The sequence below is a fragment of the Diabrotica virgifera genome, chromosome 9 (assembly GCF_917563875.1).
Source record: "Diabrotica virgifera virgifera chromosome 9, PGI_DIABVI_V3a".
NCBI classification, from domain to species: domain Eukaryota; kingdom Metazoa; phylum Arthropoda; class Insecta; order Coleoptera; family Chrysomelidae; genus Diabrotica; species Diabrotica virgifera.
Genome location: NC_065451.1, coordinates 30,565,172 through 30,586,451, shown reverse-complemented (window position 1 = coordinate 30,586,451; position 21,280 = coordinate 30,565,172). Strand labels below are relative to the sequence as shown.

Below are 21,280 nucleotides of genomic sequence, written 5' to 3'. Positions count from 1 at the left end.
TTACCATTGTGAAGACGATAAAAACTGTTGTAGACTTTCAGTCTTCTTCTCGTAAAAGTTATGAATTTTTAAAAATAAAAAGCTGTAGATTCGTGAATTGCAAAGTTAAATCGCAAAGATTAAGTGAAAAAATTTAAAATTTATCTATTTAATCACGTCTATCTTAAACTATAGAGTCCAAAGAGAAGTGTTATTTAGATCTAGACATGTTATAGAAAAAAAATTGTAAAACTTTTAATTTTAAGAATAACGTTGTTTAATTTTTTTTTATTTTTATGGTAAAATTGCGATTTTGACAAATTTGATTTTTTAATAAAAAAATTAAGTAATCGCGTGTGGAAAAAAGTAAATATGCCATTTTAATTGTCTATTTGTCTAATTTGTAAAATAGGCTATTGATTATGTACTATAGAAAGGAACTATAACGTTAACGGGGTTTTATTATTTCATATGGTCAATGAATCTCTATATATGAAAAACCGCGGAGTGCTACCATTTAAAGGGGTGCGTTTTTGAGAAATGGGTGAATTAGTCCCTGGGCACAGGTTACATTAGGGTGAGTTCTATGCATTTGGTACAAACACGTCTACATAAAAATTGTTCCTGGTTAAATTTCCTATCTAAATATAACTTTTTAAAATCAAAGATACTTTTTTTTACAAAATTATATTCAAAAGAAAAAGCACAAAGAAACCCAAAAGAAAGAAATTTTGTTTTTTGTCCCATAACTTTTGTCCACGGCGATATAGGTATAGACATTGCTTCACAGGAAAAAAACTTACATATTTTCTCTTTAAAATGGTGTTTGGTAGAGGTCATTAGAATTTACAGTTTTCGAAATATCATTTTTCAAATTTCGCAACTCACAGCAATTTTGGGCAATTTTCCTTGTTATTTCGCAAATATTGTTCTGTAACTTTTTTTACGCAACTTTAGGCAGATGTAATGGTACATGTAAGAGGAATAGAAATCAATTACCTTAAAAATGTTCTACTGTATAAGGTTGTACGACTTCTTTTAAAGAGGTTATCTTTTTCAACATTTTATACTTTTAACGAGTTTTTATATTTTTTTACGATAATTTTTTAAATTTCCTATTATACCTTTTTTTCTACATTTAGGTATATTATATAATAAAAAAGAAAGCTTATTCTGTTTACTTCAAAATGGTGTATTATAAAAAAATTCTAGGATTACTTTTGAATAAGATATGGTTTTTCAAAATGTAATAACTACTTGCAACGATTTTTGATTTTAGGATTATTGTTTAAATTTCTCATTATAACTTTTTTATGTAATTGTGTGTTATTATTGAATCTTATTTTTTATAGGTAATACTTTGGATCCACTTGACTCGGCCGGGCAAACTTCAAAATATCGATTAATTCCAATATTTACTGTCAAAGCTCCTGCACCACAAGCTTTTCTTGAAAAAAAAAATAGCATGTAAATGTACCAAAGGATGTACAAAAAACTGCGGTTGTAGGAAGATAGGAATTCTTCTTCTTCTACGGCACTACAGCCCAAATTGAGCCTTGGCCTCCTTTATTTTTTGCCTCCACCCTTGCCTGTCTGTGGCTGCTCTTCTCCATACACGGACTCCTAAAAGGGCTTGTGCGTCGCTGTTTACTGTGTCTTCCCAGCGCTTTCGTGGCTTCCCAACCGGTCTCTTTCCTTGCATTCTAGCATTCAGTGCTCGTTTTGGTAGCCTATCCTCTCCCATTCTTATCACATGTCCGGCCCATTGCAATCTTTGTAATCTAATGAAGTCTGACAGGGGCGTTTCCTTATAAAGTTGATAAAGCTCGTTGTTGTATCGACTTCTGAAGATTCCGTTTTCCCTCACAGGTCCTAGTATTCTCCTAAGTACTTTCCTTTCGAATGTGTCGAGTTTGTTTTTGGATGTTTCTTTCAGCACCCAGACTTCACTGCCATAGCATGTTATTGGTCGAATTAAGGTTTTATAGATTCTCATCTTTGTATTTCGGTGGACACTTTTTGACCGAAATATATGGGAGAGGGCAAAATAAGCTCTGTTTGCCTGCGTTATTCTCTTCCTTATTTCTCCATCTTCTGATCCGTCGGCATATATTTCTACTCCCAGGTATGTAAACTTTTCAACCGTTTCAATGTCATCTTCATGTATAATGTTTTCTGGGACTATATTTCTTCTCGTCTGAGTCATTATTTTTGTTTTTTCTGTGTTAATTTCCAGACCTAGCATTTTTGTTTGTGTTTTTAACTCTGCATATGTTTCCTGTGCTCCTGTTGATGTTCTACTCATAATATTAATATCATCAGCATAAGCGGCCAGTTGAACCGTTCGGTTGATCAGTAGATTTCCTCGTCCAGTTTGCATTTGCCTAACCGCATACTCCAGTGCCAGGTTAAACAATGTTGGGGCCAGCCCATCTCCCTGTTTTAGTCCCTGCGAAATGTTAAAAAAGTCTGTCCGGTGGTTTTGTATTCGTACACATGCTTGAGTTTCATCCATTGTGGCTTTAATGAGTCTTATTAACTTGTGTGGTATTGCCAATTCAGCCAATATATAGTATAGTTTGTTCCTTTTGACTGAGTCGTATGCCTGTTTGAAGTCTACAAACACGTTGTGAACATCAATATCGTGTTCCCATGCTTTGCTCAAGATCTGTTTTACTGTGAATATTTGATCCAGTGTCGATCTTCCTCGTCGGAAGCCCGTCTGATACTCTCCAATAATATTTTCTGCTAGTGGTTGGAGCCGCTGGTTTATAATATACGTGAGGACTTTATATGCTGTACATAGTAGAGAGATTCCACGGTAGTTTTTGCACTGGAGTTTGTCTCCTTTTTTATAGATCGGGCATACTATACTTTTCTTCCAGTCGTCGGGTATTTTCTCTTCTTGCCATACGTCTCTGATGAGCGCGTGGATGTGACTTGCTAGGTGGTCGCCACCTACCTTATATAGTTCTGCTGGTATTTCATCAACTCCCGGAGCTTTATTGTTTTTCTGGGCCTTAATGGCTTCGAAAACTTCCTCTATGGTTGGAGCTTCTACTCCATTCTCTTCTACGTAGATCATACCCATTTCATCTTCCATGTCTACTTGAGTTCCAAGTAGTGTCTGAAAATAATGCTTCCAGGTTTCTGTGACTTTCTGTTGGTCACTGATTATTTGCCCACTTTCATCTTTACATAGACTTGTTTGAGGTTTATACCCACTTTTTATCTTTTTTAGGTATTCGTAAGCCCCTCTAATTTCGTTATTTTTGAAATGTTCTTCCATTTTTTCTATTTGTCCATTTTCATAGGCTCTCTTTTTATTTCTACATGTCTTGTCTGCTTTCCGTCTTGCGACTTCAAATAATGTTCGTCTTTCCCGTGTTCTTCTTGTTATGTACATTTTGTGTGCTTCATTTCTTTCCTCGATTGCTTGTCTGCACTCGTCATCAAACCATGCTGCTCTTCTCTCCTTTTTCTTGTTTCCCAGGGTGGACGCTGCTGCTGTCAGTACTGCTGTTTTGATATTAGTCCATTTGCCCTCTATGGAGTGCAGTTCTAGCGTCCTTAACTCATTTGCGACTTCTTGTTCGAACTTCTCTTTACATTCCTGAATCTTCAGTTTTTCCAGGTCCAGTTTGTTTGTTCTTTGTTGTCTTTCGTTTCTTTTGCTGTTAACTCTGCATCTAAATTTGGTTTGTACTAAAAGATGGTCTGATCCACAGCATGCTCCTCGTCGTGTTCTCACATCGGAGATACTACTGGCTGCCCTTTTGTCTATCAGCACATGGTCAATTTGATTGGTTGTGGTTCCATCTGGTGAAATCCATGTCATTTTGTGTATGCCTTTATGTGGGAAGCATGTGGAACTTATAACCATGTTTTTACTGGTGGCAAAATTTATCAAAAACTCCCCATTCTCGCTTGTTTCATTGTGCTGAGAGTGTTTTCCTATTGTGCCATAGAACTGCGGTTCCTTGCCTATTTTAGCATTCATATCACCCATTATAATCTTGATGTCATTTTTTGGCGCATTATCATATACTATCTCCAGCTGTTGGTAAAAGCTTTCCTTTGTATGTTGCTCTTGATCTTCTGTTGGACAGTGAATGTTTATCATTGTTAGGTTGAAGAAGTGGGTGCGAATTCTCAACTTACATATCCTTTCACTGACTGCCTGGAAGTCGATGATTTTTGACTTAAAATCATTATCCACCACAAATGCGACTCCACATTCTTTGCTTCCTTGTTCCTTCCCACTATATAGAATTGTGTGCGTTTTAGTGTCCCTGACACCTTTCCCCAGCCATCTCGTCTCTTGAAGAGCAGTAATCATGATCTTATATCTTTTTAGTTCTTGCAGAAGTGCGGTTTGAGCTCCTGGTCTATTTAGCGTCCTCACATTCCAGTTTCCAAATGCATAGTCCATGTTTCGTAGCTTGAGTCGTTTCCGAAAGTTCCGTCCTGTATTCCGAGGCAAATGTTCAGGTTTCGTAACAGTGTGTTTTTTCCGGGAGTGGGTTGTCAGCCCACTGCCCAACCTTCCTCCTTTATCCGGGCTTAGGACCGGCAGTGGTGACTCCTGAGCTACTCGATTCACCCATTTGTCACCACAGGCGGAGTTAAGATAGGAATTAGTTGTTCAATATTCTTCAAAGGGTGTATGTGCATGGGTACTAATTGTGGGAGCTCTAAGATAACTGAGGTGTCAGAGGAAGATATTGAAGCTAATGCTAACGAAGTGATGGACTTTATCACTCGGTTTCCATTATTCAAAATTTTGATGATCCACCATTTTAAAGAACAGAAAGTAAGCCCTCTTTATTGAGCAATATATAGTATGTTCATGTACAAGAAAAAAAAATTATAATGACAAATTTAAAAAATAATCCCAAAATCAAAACTCGTTGCAAGTACTTATTACATTTTGAAAAATAATATCTTGTTCAAAAATAATCCTAAAATTTTTTGTAATACACCATTTTAAAGTAAACAAAAGAAGCTTTTTTTATTATATGATATAATATATACCTATAGGTAGGTAGAAGAAAAAAAGTCATAATGAGAAATTTCAAAAATAATCGTAAAAAATGTAAAAAATATTTTTTTTATATTAGGTATTATAGAAAATATAATATATATATAATAATATAATATATATATAATATATATAATATATAATATATTATATAATAATATTATTTTATTTTTATATTGTATTATAAAAAATCGTTAAAAGTATAAAACCTTGAAAAACCATAATCTCTTTAAAAAAAGTCGTACAACGTTATACAGTAGACTATTTTAAAGATAATTGATTTCTATTTCTATTACATGTACCAATGCATATACCTAAAGTTACGTAGAAAAAAGTTACAGAACAATATTTGCGAAATAACAAGGAAAATTGCCCAAAATTGCTGTGAGTGGCGAACTTCGAAAAATCATATTTCGAAAAATATAACTCCTAATTACCTCTACTAAACAACATTTTAAAGAAGAAGTATATAGGTTGTTTTTCTGTAAAGCAATGTCTATACCTATATCCTCGTGGACAAAAGTTATGGGACAAAAAACAAAATTTCTTTCTTTTGGGTTTCTTTGTGCTTTTTCTTTTGAATATATTTTTGTAAAAAAAGTATCATTGACTTTAAAAAGTGATATTTAGATAGGAAATTTAACCAGGAACAATTTTTATGTAGATATGTTTGTACCAAAAGTGCATAGAACTCACCCTAATGTAACCTGTGCCCAGGGACTAATTCACCCATTTCTCAAAAACGCACCCCTTTAAGTAGCACTCCGCGGTTTTTTCATATATAGATGTCCATTGACCATATGAAATAATAAAACCCCGTTAACGTTGTAGTTCCTTTTAGTTATCTTATTTTGAATATAATCAATAGCCTAAAATTCATATTACAGTTTTCAAAAAGCGTATACAGGGTGAAATTTTTTCTAAGGCCCAAGCGAACTAATTTTTTAAAGCCGGACCTGATTTTTTTCTAGTTTGAATAAATCAGTTGATTAAGTGGTAACATAAATTAAATATTTGTTTAAAAAAATTAATTTTTGTAATAAAAGTTAATTTTTTTAAATCTATGGTTCACTTTACCAAACTTTTAATTCATAGTCAAATTTGATTTTTTAATAAAAAATTAAGTAATCGTGTGGGGAAAAAAATAAGTATGCCATTTTAATTGCCTATTTTTTGTCTAATTTGTAAAACTCATAATAGAGTTTTCAAGAAGCCTATACAGGATGACATTTTTTCTAAGACCCAAACGAACTAATAGTTATAATAACTAAACGAAGTAATAAACGAAGTTATACTTTTCTAGGCGTGATAGAGTGAATTTTTATTGTTCTGCGCGCATGCGAACAGAGACAGCATGATATTCGTTGCTAAATCTTTTAAGTTATGTATATATCAGTTAAAAAAAGGTGTGGAAAAAGAATATTAGTGTTTTTAGTAAATATATTTATTATAATTTTTGTGTCTTAGGATTTGTCTTCCTCACGTATTATTAAAACATTTTTCACTTCGTCTATTTGTTACCGTGATTTGTCATAATATCCGAGAAACCGTAACAACAATGCCTTCGTAGCGTCATTGGTACAGCATTCGACTAGAGATCGAGAGGTAACAGGATCAAATGCGGACAATTGTTGTCTTTTTTTTAATTTTTGGATTTTTAGAAAGTGGTAAGTATTAAAATTAATTTAATAAAATAAAAATACACTGTTTAAAGTATTTTATTTCGTTGAAATCATAATATAATAGAAGTATAACTTCTTACGTGCGTACAAAAGTACACACACATTCTTTTTTTTTTTTAAGCCGGACCTGATTTTTTTCTAGTTCGAATAAATCAGTTGATTAGGTGTTAATAGTGTAACGATTGACCAAAATAAGAGACACATCGATCTGACCGTTCAAAATTATGACGAATACAAATTTCTGTCAAAATACGAAACTCGCCCTGTATATTATTAAACAATGGGAGCAGACACTTTTTAATGGTCATTTGTTATTCCCCATAGGGGCCTCTATACGAGGTAGGAGTATGTACAGTTCCTCATGACTCACCCTGTATGATTTCCACCATAATAAAATTATTGTGTCTGGTCCAGGTCTTGGAGATTGCAAGCAGTTTTCAATTCCCTTTTTAAAAACATCGATATTATCTGATGATTTTAATAATAAAATATCGAAATTGATTGACTTCACATACGCGCTTGTGAGTCTTATAACCTTTTATTTTCACCCCTGTAACTTATTAAAATAAACATAGTTTTCGGAGACTTTCGACCCTCGGCAATAACGAACAATCTTTCATTCTGCGTTTAAATTTTTCAAAAATATTTATTAATTTTCTCAGGATTCGAAAAAAATGAATACATTTAAAACGCATTGAAAATTTTGACAGGCGACGTTTTGCGCCTTTCCCCTTAATTGCATTATCCTGATTTAACAAACAATTATCATTTTAGGTTTCTCTTGTAATGACATGAAAACTGCTGCCAGTAACCTCTTAACACATCATGCTAGAACTGACAGTAATCTGAAGCAGTATATAACTTCAACTACCAATGTGAACACTGGAGGACAACGTATTATATGTATCATTTGCAAGAAACCATTTTCAAGCAGTTCTCGTTTAGAACTACATATGCGGATACACACTGCGAAAAATCCTTTTGCATGTGAACTTTGCACCAAACATTTTTCAACCAAGGGTAATTTAAAAGCACATATGACAGTGCATACGGGTGAAAAACTATTTGAATGTGAAATATGCGCCAAACAATATTTATCAAAGCGGAATTTAAAAGCACATATGACAGTGCATCCTGGTGAAAAAACATTTGAATGTGCAATTTGCACCAAACATTTTTCAACGAAACGACTTTTAAAAGTGCATTTAAGAGTGCATACTGGTGAAAAACCATTTGAATGTGAAATTTGCACCAAACACTTTTCAACCAAAAGCGTTTTACAATCGCATATGACACTGCATTCTGGCGAAAAGTCATTTAAATGTGAAATTTGCACCAAACAGTTTTCAACGAAGCAAGTTTTAAAATCACATATGATAGTGCATACTGGTGAAAGATCATTTGCTTGTGAAATTTGTACCAAACAGTTTTTAAAAAAGGGTAATTTAATATCACATATAAGAGTGCATACTGGTGAAAAACCATTTGAATGTAAAACTTGCACCAAACAATTTTCAAGAAAGAGTAATTTAATAGCACATATTACCCTGCACACTGGTAAAAAACCATTTGAATGTGAAATCTGCACCAAACAGTTTTTAACGAAACAAAATTTAAATACGCATATGAGAGTGCATACGGGCAAGAGACCATTTGAATGTGAAATTTGCAAAAAACATTTTTCAAGGAAAGACGGTTTAAAATCTCATATGACAGTGCACCCTGGTGAAAAATCATTTAAATGTGAAATCTGCACCAAGCAGTTTTCAAATAAAGTACTTTTAAAATCGCATATTAGAGTTCATACTGGTGAAAAACCATTTGAATGTGAAATTTGCAATAAACAGTTTTCAAGAAAATATGTTTTGAAATTGCATATGAGAGTGCATACTGGTGAAAAACCATTTGAATGCGAAATGTGCAAAAAACAGTTTTCAACGAAACCACTTTTGCAATCGCATATGACAGTGCATCATGGTGAAAAATCATTTGAATGTGAAATTTGCACCAAACAATTTTCAAAGAAACTACTTTTAAAATCGCATATCAGAGTGCATACTGCTGAAAAGCCATTTAAATGTGAAGTATGCAATAAACAGTTTTCAACGAAACGCGTTTTGAAATCGCATATGAGACTGCACTGGTGAAAAACCATTTTGATGTGAAATTTTCACCAAACAGTTTTCAACGAAACACGTTTTACAATCGCATATGACAGTTCATCCTGACAAGAAATCATTTAAATGTGAAATCTGTACCAAACAGCTTTCAACGAAACAAGTTTAAAATCACATAATAATATGATCGTGCATAAGTGCATAATTAGTGTAACCAACTACTCTGAAAAATCCGGGACATGGCCCGAATTAGGAAATTGTGTTCCGGCGTCCCGGGCACGGCATCCGGGCCATCCGAATTTTGAACGTTTTGGTAAAATTTTATTTTTAAATTTTGAATACAGTATTCTTCTAAGAATTCAAATCAAAATGAATTGGTGGAACGACAAAACTCGACAATTTCTAGAGTGTAATATTAATACCATATCCAAAAGGCATGCATTTTATATCGTATTTCGTATTATAGTTGTACAAAAACTATGTGGACTTTTTTCACAATTATGTTTTTGATGCGATTAAGCCACAATTGGCTTTAATGATTATTACATTTTCATATTAACCTAAAGTTATATTTGCATGTAAATCCAACATCAGTTGATTCTCTAATATTTCCTTTTTTGAGAACGATTTCCGGATTGGAAGTCGAAACGTCAAAAACTAACAAAAATGTAATTACCATTACAACCAATTGTGGCTGAATCTCATCAAAAAATTCATTATCAACATCTTCTTTCTCGAAACTCCTTATGCCCCTCAGGGGCGTCGGAGGTTTTATTCCTCGTCTATACACCTCTTCCATTTCTTGCGGTCCTTTGCTATCTCTTTCATTTGCTGACGTGTTTTTTCCTTTTTCATGTCCAATTTCTTTAATCTGATCGATCCATCTTTTCCTTTGTCTCCCTTTCCTTCTTTTACCATATGTATTTTTGACTCCATCACCTGTCTTTTTACATTGTCAACATAAAAATGTTAAATAAATAATTAATAAAATAATGATATTAAAGTTCTATATTTAAAAAAAAGTTCCGATTTTCATTGAGAAGTCCCGGATTTCAGGTTTTTTTTTCAGCCTTGTCCCACATTAGACTGAATTGGAGTTTGTCACACTATAGTCTAGGCGCCAGAGGGGTCATCGTGTCCTTTTCAATTCTGATGGACAAACTCCACGGTTTCTTATGGATTTTTGTCTGCTGAATACGAATTTCAAGGGTGGATTTCGATCCAAGTGGTCAAAAAATTGTTACAGTAGACTCCCGTAAGTTCGGCCTCGGTTAGTTCGGTCTCCGCTTAGTCCGGCTGGCTCTCTAAGCATTAGTCACACTCTTTGCATATCAAAAATCATTAGAAAAGAAAATTCAGAAAAAAATTACTGACTTTTTTAAGTGTTTCAGAAGCCATACCACCAATGTGCAATAATATTTTTAAATTTTATTAGGCCTAGAGTTCTGTAAGTATTGTTTTATAGTATTTTTGTAACGGTCTATCTTTTCATGTTATGTCAGAGTATTCCTCTGTGTTGTCTTCTACTTAATGTACAAGTGTTTTGTTTTTGCTAGATCCATACAAACAATAAATAGGCATTTTTTAGATAAGCATCGGTTAGTTCGGCCACTTTTAAGTTCGGCCCAGGGTCCGGTCCCGAGCCCTGGCCGAACTTACGGGAGTCTACTGTATAAACAATTTAATTATTTATAAATTGTTTATGAGGCTCTGGCTCATAAACTAAAAGATAAAAAAAATGTTTCAAATAAAATTTATCCCTTAATAAAAAACGAAGAAAAAAACGTTAACTAAACTTAAATTTAACAGTTAGAACTCAAGATATTGTAAAATTAGTGCACAATGCAAATTGAAAATTGCAAAATAAGTATTTTTCAAAGCTCTATCGATCGTAACTCCGATTCTACGCACGAAAATGAGCCTTATAGGGTCTCATTTTAAAGCTTTATTAATAGGCTTCCAAACAAAGTTTGTTAAATTACTTTATCTTCATTTGTTTTAAAGTTATACCCGTTTAATGTTATAATTTTCTTTAAAAAATTGTACATTAATTTGTTTATAAGGGTTTCAAGCAAATTTGAGTTATAAACATTTATACTTTAATTAACAATAATGATAGAAGAACTCAAAAGGAACATTTTGAGCGTACGAAAATGTTCGCAACTTTATTTTTAGCCAAGATATCGATATTTTAATAGCTCAAGCTCTGAGGCCCAAGATCGGCTCACAGGGTAAAGTTGTTCTGAAGCTATTTCCTTGTGGCATTAATTATTATAAATGGGAAATAAGCCACAATTTAACTAAACAATGATTTTATTACCGTTTCCACGTCCAAATCAGACGGCGTTGTCAAAATACAAAATATTAGTAAATTAAACAAATATGTTGTTGCGTAGAAAAACATTCTTCTAATAATTTAATTTAATCTGACTCAAAAGACTTTAAAATGATATTGCCAATATTTATGAGTTACGTTCCTGGGACTACTTTACTGAAAATTAGTTAAATCTTTAGTGAAAAATTTGAGTTAGGGTTGGTTTCATGTAATCCAATGAACTATCTTTCAGTAAAGTCGTCCCACGAACGCAACTTATAAATGCTGGCAATATCAGTTTAAACTACTTTAAAATTAATGTGTCAGAATTCAGTCAGATTAAATTAATTTATTAGAAGAATTTTTTAATAAGCAACAACATTTTTGTTTAATTTATTAATATTTTTTATTTTAACAACGACGTCCTATTTGGACGTCAAAACGTTAATAAAATAATTTTTTAGTTAAATTGTGGCTTATTTTCCATTTAGAACAATTAATGCCACAATGAAATAGCTTCAGAACAACTTTACGCTGTGAGTCGATCTTGTGCCTCAGAGCTTGCGCTATTAAAGTATCGATATCTTGGCCAAAAATAAAGTTACGAACATTTTTGTAAGCTCAAAATGTTTCTTTTGAGTTCTTCTATCATTATTGTTAATTAAAGTATAAATGTTTATAGCCCAAATTTGCTTGAAACCCTTATAACCAAATTAATGTACAATTTTTTTAAGAAAATTATAACTTCAAACGGGTATAACTTTAAAACAAATGAAGATAAAGTAATTTAATAAACTTTGTTTGGAAGCCTATTAATCGACCTTTAAAATGAGACCTTCTAAGCCTCATTTGCATGCGCAAAAGCCGAGTAACGATCGATAAAGCTTCGAAAAATACTTATTTTGCAATTTTTAATTTGCATTGTGCACTAATTTTACAATATCTTAAGTTCTACCTGTTGGATTTAAGTTTAGTTAACGTTTTTTCTTCGTTTTTTATTAAGGAACAAATTTTATTTGAAACATTTTTTTATCTCTTTTATATATAGTGCCTTATAAACAATTAAATTGTTTATAACAATTTTTTGACCACTCGGATCAAAATCCACTCTCGAAATTCGTAATCATCAGCCAAAAATCCATAAGAAACCGTTGAGTTTGTCCATCAGAATTGAAAAGGACACAGTGACCTCTATTTGGCGCCTAGCCTACTATGCATACTGGTGAAAAACCATTTGTATGTGGAATTGGCGCCGGTAATGTTGGGCGAAAATGTTGGAGGCTATATTTCAGCTAATATTTGAAATACTTCTTATGTATGACTTTCTACTCACTTTATGATGTTTTAGAAATGTCGACTGTTGGATTTTAACCACTTTCAAAGCATACTTTTTTTTTATAATTCTCATTTAAAAATTTCCTGTTTTGACATCAATTTTCAAATATATCTTTCATTTTGATTGTGCTGTCCAAAATGTCATGTCACTTTTCAACCATGCCATATTTTCAAAAATAAGGTTTCTTGCAATTTTTTTTAAACAATATGTACATAGTACATAATAAAGCATTGCATTTTGATTGCTAAAGTTAGGTTTGATTAGGTTATGGTCGCTCGTTTTTGCATGTGTTCCAATAGCTTTTTTATGGCAGTTTTGATTGCTAAAGTTAGATTTGATTAGGTTATGGTCGGTCGCTAAGAATTTTTTAAAAGTGTAACAATATGTAGTATTATGTCCTGGTATAAAAATTTTACGTGTCCTACTTGCGCAGGGGCCATGTTAATCTTCTCTGTATTGTTAGAATTTTAGTATAGGTACTATACTAAAGGCTATACGGCATGTACTGCCGAAGCAAGTACTTTTTAAAACACAAATACAGTGGAACCCCGATAAGTCGGCCCCCGATAACCCGGAAGTCCGACTAACCCCGACCGATTTTCATTTCAACAATTCAAAATAAAAATGTATGTAATATAATATTTGAGAGATAATGTGTATTTGTGTAGTTTGAACTATACGATAATAAAAATGACCCATGGCACGTGGCAGCATGGCAGAGCGATGTTTATTGCCTTGAATTATCGGAAACAACAGGCACCTGTAGTAGTATTCCTTTATTTATTTCAATCAAACTGTCTTAGCATTGTTTAAAAAAGACTAAAAGACTATTTACAAAATTCTTTTTTAAACAATCGTCTTATTCTTCACTGTTCTAAAAATTTTTAATATGTATACAGTCTTTTATTGTTCGCTTCCGTTTGCTTAGGTTTGTATTTACGTGTTTTTAGTAATTTAGATGTGTACTGTGCATATATATTTCATATTATTTCAATTATAACGGAGTTTATCTGTAAATATACCGTATTTTATTAATTTTTACTATATTCTCCGGCTAACCCGGATTTTCGATAACCCGGATCGGCCGCGGTCCCGATTAATCCGAGTTATCGAGGTTTCACTGTATAACAAAATTGAAGTTCCTCTTTCATCAAAAATCAGTTATTAACTGTGTTTACTACGAATTACACCCATACCTCGCTATACGGCCGCTTTTTATACGGCATTTAGCTATAACGGCCCTCTTCAATTAAGGCACGTTTTAGATATACGGCCTAAAATGTTTCGGTATAACGGCTAGCTGGAGAGAAAATTTTTGAAATTTGCCATTAAAAAGAAGACATTAAAACATATTTGATTTTTGAAAAAACAAATATGGCCAGAATGTGTAAAAGTACACATCCTACTGAAGCAGAAGTTAATATCCTTCCTGAAATTAGGCCAAACATTTTGTATCTAGCACATAATCTCGACTTTGAAGGTTTGAATGAACGAGATGTGCTTGATCTACTTTTAGCTGATAGGGAACCCGCTTCATTTGAAGAACTCATTCAGTTGTAAACAGAACTGGCACTTGATGAAGAGACAGAGCCTATTTTCGACAAAACATTTGTCGAAAGCTTTTCCTATTTCGAACAAGGAATAAATATCCTTCTTGGAAACGATCCTGACGTCGAATGTAACGCGAAAGTTTCTCGAGGAATGGACAACCTAAGTCTGACGTCACAAATGTCACAAAATTGGGAGGAGCTTATATTGGCTCCAAACAATTTTGTTTGTAACCTTAAATGTTCATAAGGATTTTTTCATTTATGTGCTTTGTGTGGCAAAATAAGACTTCATTTAGGTATTTCGTTAAAGAAACGTGTTAATTAAGAGATTTTTATTCGTTTTTGCTCAGGTGGTTTTTATTCCTTAGTGATTGAAAATAAATATAACCTCAAAACTGTTTACATTCTAATCATTGCATTAAATTAACTCACCTGGGCAAAAACGAATAAAAATCTCTTAATTGGCACGTTTCTTTAACTAAATACCTAAATGAAAAGTCTTATTTTGTCACACAAACCACGTAAACAATAAATTAAAAATTCCTTATGAGTGTTTAACATTATAAACAGAATTGTTTGGAGCCAAATATAAGCTCCTCCCAATTTTGTGACGTCAAGACTTAGGCTGTCCATTACCTAGCTGTTATAAACAACGGAAGAACAAAATAGACAACATGTCAACACAAACAATGTTGGACAATTTTTCTAAGCCAGGTCCATCCTTATCAGCGAAAAATGATGACGGCAGTCATCTGCAGGTACCATTTCTTCATCGTTCTTCAGATTAAAGCCATTTAAAAAAAAAAGTGTGCATACATACATATATTTTATGTAACATGAAGTTGTTTCATTTTTGTTTATAGATTTTTGTTGATTTTTGGAGTACGTTACATTTAACATATTTAACAAATTTGGAACCGATCCCATGGAATTCATATGAATTTGTATCAGAATAATTGATTCGTTATACGGCTTTTCGCTTTGCGGCCAAGTTTTGTGTAACGTATCCAGAGCTGGGCCGGGTACTGATAAATTGTACTCGGGTACAGAGTACCGGGTACACTTTTCACATTTGCGGAACGAGTACAGAATACCGAGTACATTGTTCAAAAAAATTACTCAGAGTACAATACTCAAAGTACAATTACCCGAATTTCTCGGGTACTTATTTCGAGTACATTTGAATATAGAACCCGAAAAAAGGTAAGAAGGTACCTAATAATTATCTCTGCCTCTCTAAACATATTTATTTATGAGTCATGAAAACATAAAATAACTTACATAGGTACAACTCCAACTTAAATAAAAAATTAATAATTTTAAAAATTGATCATTGATTAATACAACAAGTGTCAGTAACTGCCACTAAAAATGAAGGAACTATTGGCCGATATAGAAAGGTGGCTGGTATGTCCAGTTTTTGTAGTCCACAAATACGTAAAAGATAATTGGAACTTTGTTTATTTTGTTAATAAAAGCAAATATAATTCTATACATAAACGGAAACGTCGGAAACTTCTAAAACTACTTTAATATCCTAATATAAAACAAAACTATACTACGGAAAAAACATATTGATGTTAAGCTTTTTAAAGAATTTTTCAACCCATTTTTATTTTTTATATCCTTTGATAATTTGGGTTTACACCATATTTTTCAGCGAACTGTTGTGAATTGTAATCATAATCATACCTTATAAATAGTGACAAACGTTTCTCTTTTACAACACTTTTACGACATTTTATTATAGGATTTTAAGAACCTATTGTGACCCCGACCAAATGTAGGTCAATCTCATGTTTAGGTAGATACAATAGGTCCTAATAAATAGTATGTACTGGGAATTTCCATCAACAAATAGACAAAATTATTTTAAAAAAATTATTTTGGCTAACATTCACATTCAATTTCTATAAAATGGGCTTTAAAAATATGTGATTATTTGGCCGAATTATAAAGGTGGCCGTAAATAGTAGGTCATAAGTAAGCGAATATAGTATATTGTATTACATATAATAGACCAGTAAGGATCTGTTTTTAGGTGGATGTGAGAGGTGGCATTCAGATTTTTGCGGATTAAGTTAGGTGATAGCTTCGTTAATATTAATTGAATTATGCTCCTTCTCAAATATGCCCGGAACATTAATAAAAAAAATAAAATATTTAAAAATTTCAAAAAATTTCGTTTTTTTTCTACTTTTTTTGCTTATAACTTAAAAATTATTCATTTTAGAACAAAATCGTATAGGAATAAAACAAAGACAATTAAATAAATTTTCTATCAGATGCGATTGGTTAAAAATGTCTTAATTTATCGACCTTGCTTCAAATAGCAATAAATATAAAATAAGGGGGCAAAACAAGCCTGTCCTTATTCAATGATTTTCCATCACTTAGGTAACACTTGGAACCTTCCTAATTCGCTTACAAAATTTTTGTAATGTGCTAAAACCGTACACCAAATTTCATTAAAATTGACTTACTAGATTTTGCATAATAATTTTGCAATCTAAACTTTTTTAAAAAAATTAAATTTTTTTAAAATCTTGCACAACAAAAACTAGAACATACAAAGATTTGTCAATTTTTTTTACATATAAAGAAGTACTCCACCTATCTAATGCACTTTACAGAATTAGAATCGGAATATTTAAGCAGCCTCAGCAATGTTTTAAAGTTATAAACAATTTTTTGGCTTATAAACAAATTAGTGCTGTGGCCAGAAGGGGGTGCTACGGGCTCCTTTATTTAGATGGACTTACCCAAGTTTTTTATGTATTTTGACCCGTATAACACGCATTTTTTGGGTAACAGTTGATCCGGATGTCGATAAGATTGTTATAAACAAAGAACTTGAGGAATTACATAACATCGATTTTTCGCAAAATAAAACATTTCTTGGGTAATTCTATGCAAAAAATGTTTTTACAAGTTTTTTTCGTAGGATGCATAGTTTTCGAGATAAACGCGGTGGAACTTTCAAAAAATCAAGAAATTGCAATTTTTGAACGCGAATAACGTTTGATTAAAAAATAAATTAGCAATTCTGCTGACAGCATTTGAAAGTTTAGGGGCCGGTTGTTTGAACGCTAATCAACAATGATCATTATCAAATATTTAATTACTGTCACCAAAACTGTCAATGTCAACTTTGTTTGGGTTGCTGAAAACATAATTACAATTATGAGATTTATTATTAATTATGTTAATAATTATTGTTATATTAATTGATTATAGTCTCAGAATTGTAATTAATTATGTTTTTAAAGTTGACATTGACAGTAATTAATTATTTGATAATGATCATTGTTGATTAGCGTTCGAACAACCGGCCCTGTGAAATTATACCTGTTTTAATTATTTGCATTGCTAAAAATTAATTTTTTTATTATTAGACAAAGCTATTTATTTATAAGCCAAAAAATTGTTTATAAATTTAAAACATTGCTGAGGCTCCTTAAATAATCCGATTTTAATTCTGTAAAGTGTATTAGATAGGTAGAGCACCTCTTTATATGTAAAAAAATTAGCCAACTTCTAAATGGTCTACTTTTTGTTCAGAAAGATTTTAAAAAATTTGAACTTTTTTAAAAACATTTAGATTGCAAATTTATTATGCAAAATTTATTAGGTCGATTTTAATGAAATTTGGTACACGATTTAAGTATATTACAAAAAATTTCCTAAGCGAATTACTAAGGTTCTAAGTGCCACCAAAGTGGTTAAAAAATATTGAATAACAACAGACTTATTTTGCCTCCTTATTTTGTATTTATTGCTATATTGCAGAAAAGATAATATCTTAAGACATTTTTTACCAGTCGTATATCATACAAAATTCAATTATCTTTATTTTATTTCTCTACGACTTTGTTCCAAAACGAATCGAATAAGCAAAGAAAGCAGAAAAAAATTGATGTTTTTCGAAATTTTTAATAATTTTAATTTTTTTATTAATGTTCCGGGCATATTTGAGGTGAATTATTATTACTGAAAGTGTCACCTAACTTTATCTGCAAAAATCCGAATGCCACCTCTCACATCCAAAAATTGACGTTTTTTCGCAGATCCTTACTGGTCTATAATTGGTTTGCGGAATTTTGAAACAGGCCGTGAGTACAGGTGGCCGATTTTGGCAGGTGTCCGGTAACACAGGTTTTACTGTAATCACTATAATAGTCTGGGCTGATTACCGGAGAATAGGCCATTTTTGGGAAAAGTTATTTATCAGCAATTTTATTGCTGGAATCGAATTATAGGATCCTATATATTAATAATATAGGTATGCAAAGTCCTCAGATAGTGTGCTACTTTTTTTATAAACAAAATGGCGCACGAAAATCGTGTTTTTTTCAATTATTGCTCTATAACTCCGAAGATTTTAACTTTACAACAAAAATACTCAAATAAAAATTCACCGTGATTAAATTTTGCATAGAGACGCGTTTTTCCCGATCTGCTCCGACGAAAATTTTCCTCAGAAAATGCGGGTTTTCCCAACAAAATCTTTAATTTTCAAATAAAGTTTTAGATAAGTAATTATCTACCAATAATTAAATAATTTGGTGACTTAAAAGCCTTTTTGGTTTAGATTATAGTTCCAGAAGCTGATGAAAATTAAACGAATATTTTAGCAACAATTCAATTGTTAATTAATAATTTGCGGTCGCAATAATAACCAAAATAATTATGATACACTGATCAAGCTTTGAAATCTTATAAAGATGAGATGTCTATTTAATATTTTGTCGACAAAATATGAATTTTTTATTTTTTTGCATAATCTTTAAATGTTTAAAAAAAATAGTTATAAACAAATTAACGTTTCTCAGAAAGTTTTTATTATATTATAATTTTAAAAAATAGCTAAACTGTGCATTTTAAATATCTTTAAAATGAATGCTTTAAAACTTTTTTGCAACCATTTGTAAAAAAGTTATGAAACAGCAAAGTAAACATAAGATTACTACTGTGTTTATATATTTTTTTAATTATTTCAAAGCGTAGAAGTGAGTTTAAAGTACAAGCTAATTATTTACAAAAAAATATCGATTCTCAGTTTAATGGTTATATATTAATTAAAGATTATAAATATATTTTTTTGTAATTTACACGCGCGAAAGTAGAGTAACACAGTACTGTAGCTAAAATTTTCACTCTGAGCGACGACCAGCCGCTTGATGTACACTTTTAATAAATAATGCATGCTGCGTGTCAGTCGCTTCGAGTGAACATTTTAGCTCCGACTCTGTATCAGGCCTACGTTTGCGCTAAAAATTACAAAAAAAAGTATTTTTAATCTTTGATTAAAATATAACCATTGCACTAATTTTTGACATTCTTTGTGAGTAATTAGGTTGTACCATAGACTCACTTTTAAGCTTTGAAACAATTAAAACAAATTATAAACAACGGAGATTTCGTATATTTACTTTGCTGCTTCATAACTTTTTTGCAAATGGTTGGAAAATTTTTTTAAAGCATTCATTTTCAAGACCTATGAAATACGCAATTTCTGAGAAATGTTAATTTTTTTATAACAATTTTTTTTTAAACATTTAAAGATTATGCAAAAAAATGAAAAATTTATATTTTGTCGACAAAATATTAAATAGGCATCACACCTTTATAATCTTTCTAAGTTTGATCAATGTCTCGTGATTATTTTGGTTGTTATTGCGACTGTAAATTGTTAATTAACAATTGAATTGTTGCTAAAATATTCGTTTCATTTTTACCGGCTTCTGAATTTATAATCTATAACAAGAAAGCTTTTATTTCACCAAGCTATATAATTATTGATAAATAATTACTGGCCCAAAAAATTTATTTGAAAATTCGAGATTTTGTTGGGAAAACCCACATTTTCCGAGGAAAATTTTCGTCGGAGCAAATCGGGAAAAACATGCCTCTATGCAGAATTAAATTGGGGAGAATTTTTATTTGAGTGTTTTTGGTGTAAAGTTAAAATCTTCGGAGTTATAGAGCAATAATTGAAAAAAATACGATTTGTCGGCGCCATTTTGTTTATAAAAAAAGTAGCACACTATATGCGGACTTTGCATACCTATATTAATAATATATAGGATCTTATAATTCGATTCCAGCAATAAAATTGCTGGTAAATAACCTTTCTTTGTACTTTACTTATTAGACCAGCGTATTCCCAGCAAACAGACCGACGTGTTAATTACGTGAATTTGTGGTACATTTGTCACCAATATACGTAAATTGCTTACGTGAATTTCACGTGAAAATTTGGTTGGAATGTCACATTGAAAATACGTCTTTAAATTACGTGAATAACTCGTCTTCAATAGACGTGTTATTCACCTTAAATACCAATAAAATGTTTCGGGAAATTCACGTTGCAAATACGTGTTGATCAACATATCTTTCGGTTCACGTAAATAATTCGACCTTAATTAACTTACTAATCATGTAATTATTATCCTCATATGACATAAATAAAACAAGCCTATAAAGTATTAACAATGTATTTATTTAGTAGAATTTAGAGACTTTAAAACATTTGTCTTGTATAATTATTATACAAGATAATGAACCAAAAATGCTACCGACCTAAAGACGCATTAAAAAATTTGCCAACACAAAACACAACACAGGTCACTTTTTATTTTGACGACACTTCAACCCTCGAGCAGTGAGGTAAACGTTAATACGAAAGGCATTATTATAAATAAACCCGCCTAAAATAAAACGAGGGAAATAAAGCTCTTCACGTTTCACTTTCACTTTTTGTTGTGAGGAGAAATGTGAGAAGCTGATATTAGAGAATTAGAGGTTATGCTCATCGATTATAAAAATCGATTATTTTTAAATTACAGTTAAACTATTCTACTTACTTTAAATTAGTATTACATATTTTCTTTTTGTTTTTAAATTTCTTCTGCTATTACCTAATTGGTCTTACTAAAAATCTATTTCAATACCAGAATAATATAAAAAAATAATCCTATCGAAACGTATCTATTATTCGATAAATCGATTAATTTAGTTTTCGAACCAACTATGTTAATCACGTATCGTGGTCACGTGATAGTATTTAAAGGAGGAGAAAGGCTTGGTAGTACGTCATCACCGCGCGCGATTTGAAAATTAGACTCGACATCATTTTAGCTGTGATATTTTTAAAGAAAAAAAAAATAGCAAAAATAGCTTCAAATCAAGGTTGGATTGAAATAGTTATGCTAAATGATTTTAAAAGCGAAATCATAAACTTTTTGTTTAAATATTGTAT

At 31.7% G+C, this 21,280-nt stretch overlaps 1 protein-coding gene and 1 pseudogene across 3 annotated transcripts in view; one reads left to right on the top strand and one right to left on the bottom strand.

Annotated features, from left to right (window-relative positions):
* LOC114332802 (gastrula zinc finger protein XlCGF57.1-like) overlaps positions 1-21,280 on the top strand; it is a 62,486-nt gene that overhangs the window by 29,238 nt on the left and 11,968 nt on the right. Inside the window, exon 2 of one of the 3 annotated variants that reach the window (XM_050662261.1) lies at positions 7,477-9,841. The exons of the other annotated variants lie outside the window; for them this stretch is intronic. Coding sequence (XP_050518218.1) covers positions 7,494-8,849 — 1,356 coding nt within the window. The 5' untranslated portion in view covers positions 7,477-7,493 and the 3' untranslated portion in view covers positions 8,850-9,841. Of the gene's footprint in view, positions 1-7,476; positions 9,842-21,280 lie in introns of those variants that run through there. 3 annotated transcript variants of the gene reach the window in all.
* LOC114332803 (U6 spliceosomal RNA) lies at positions 12,847-12,966 on the bottom strand (annotated as a pseudogene).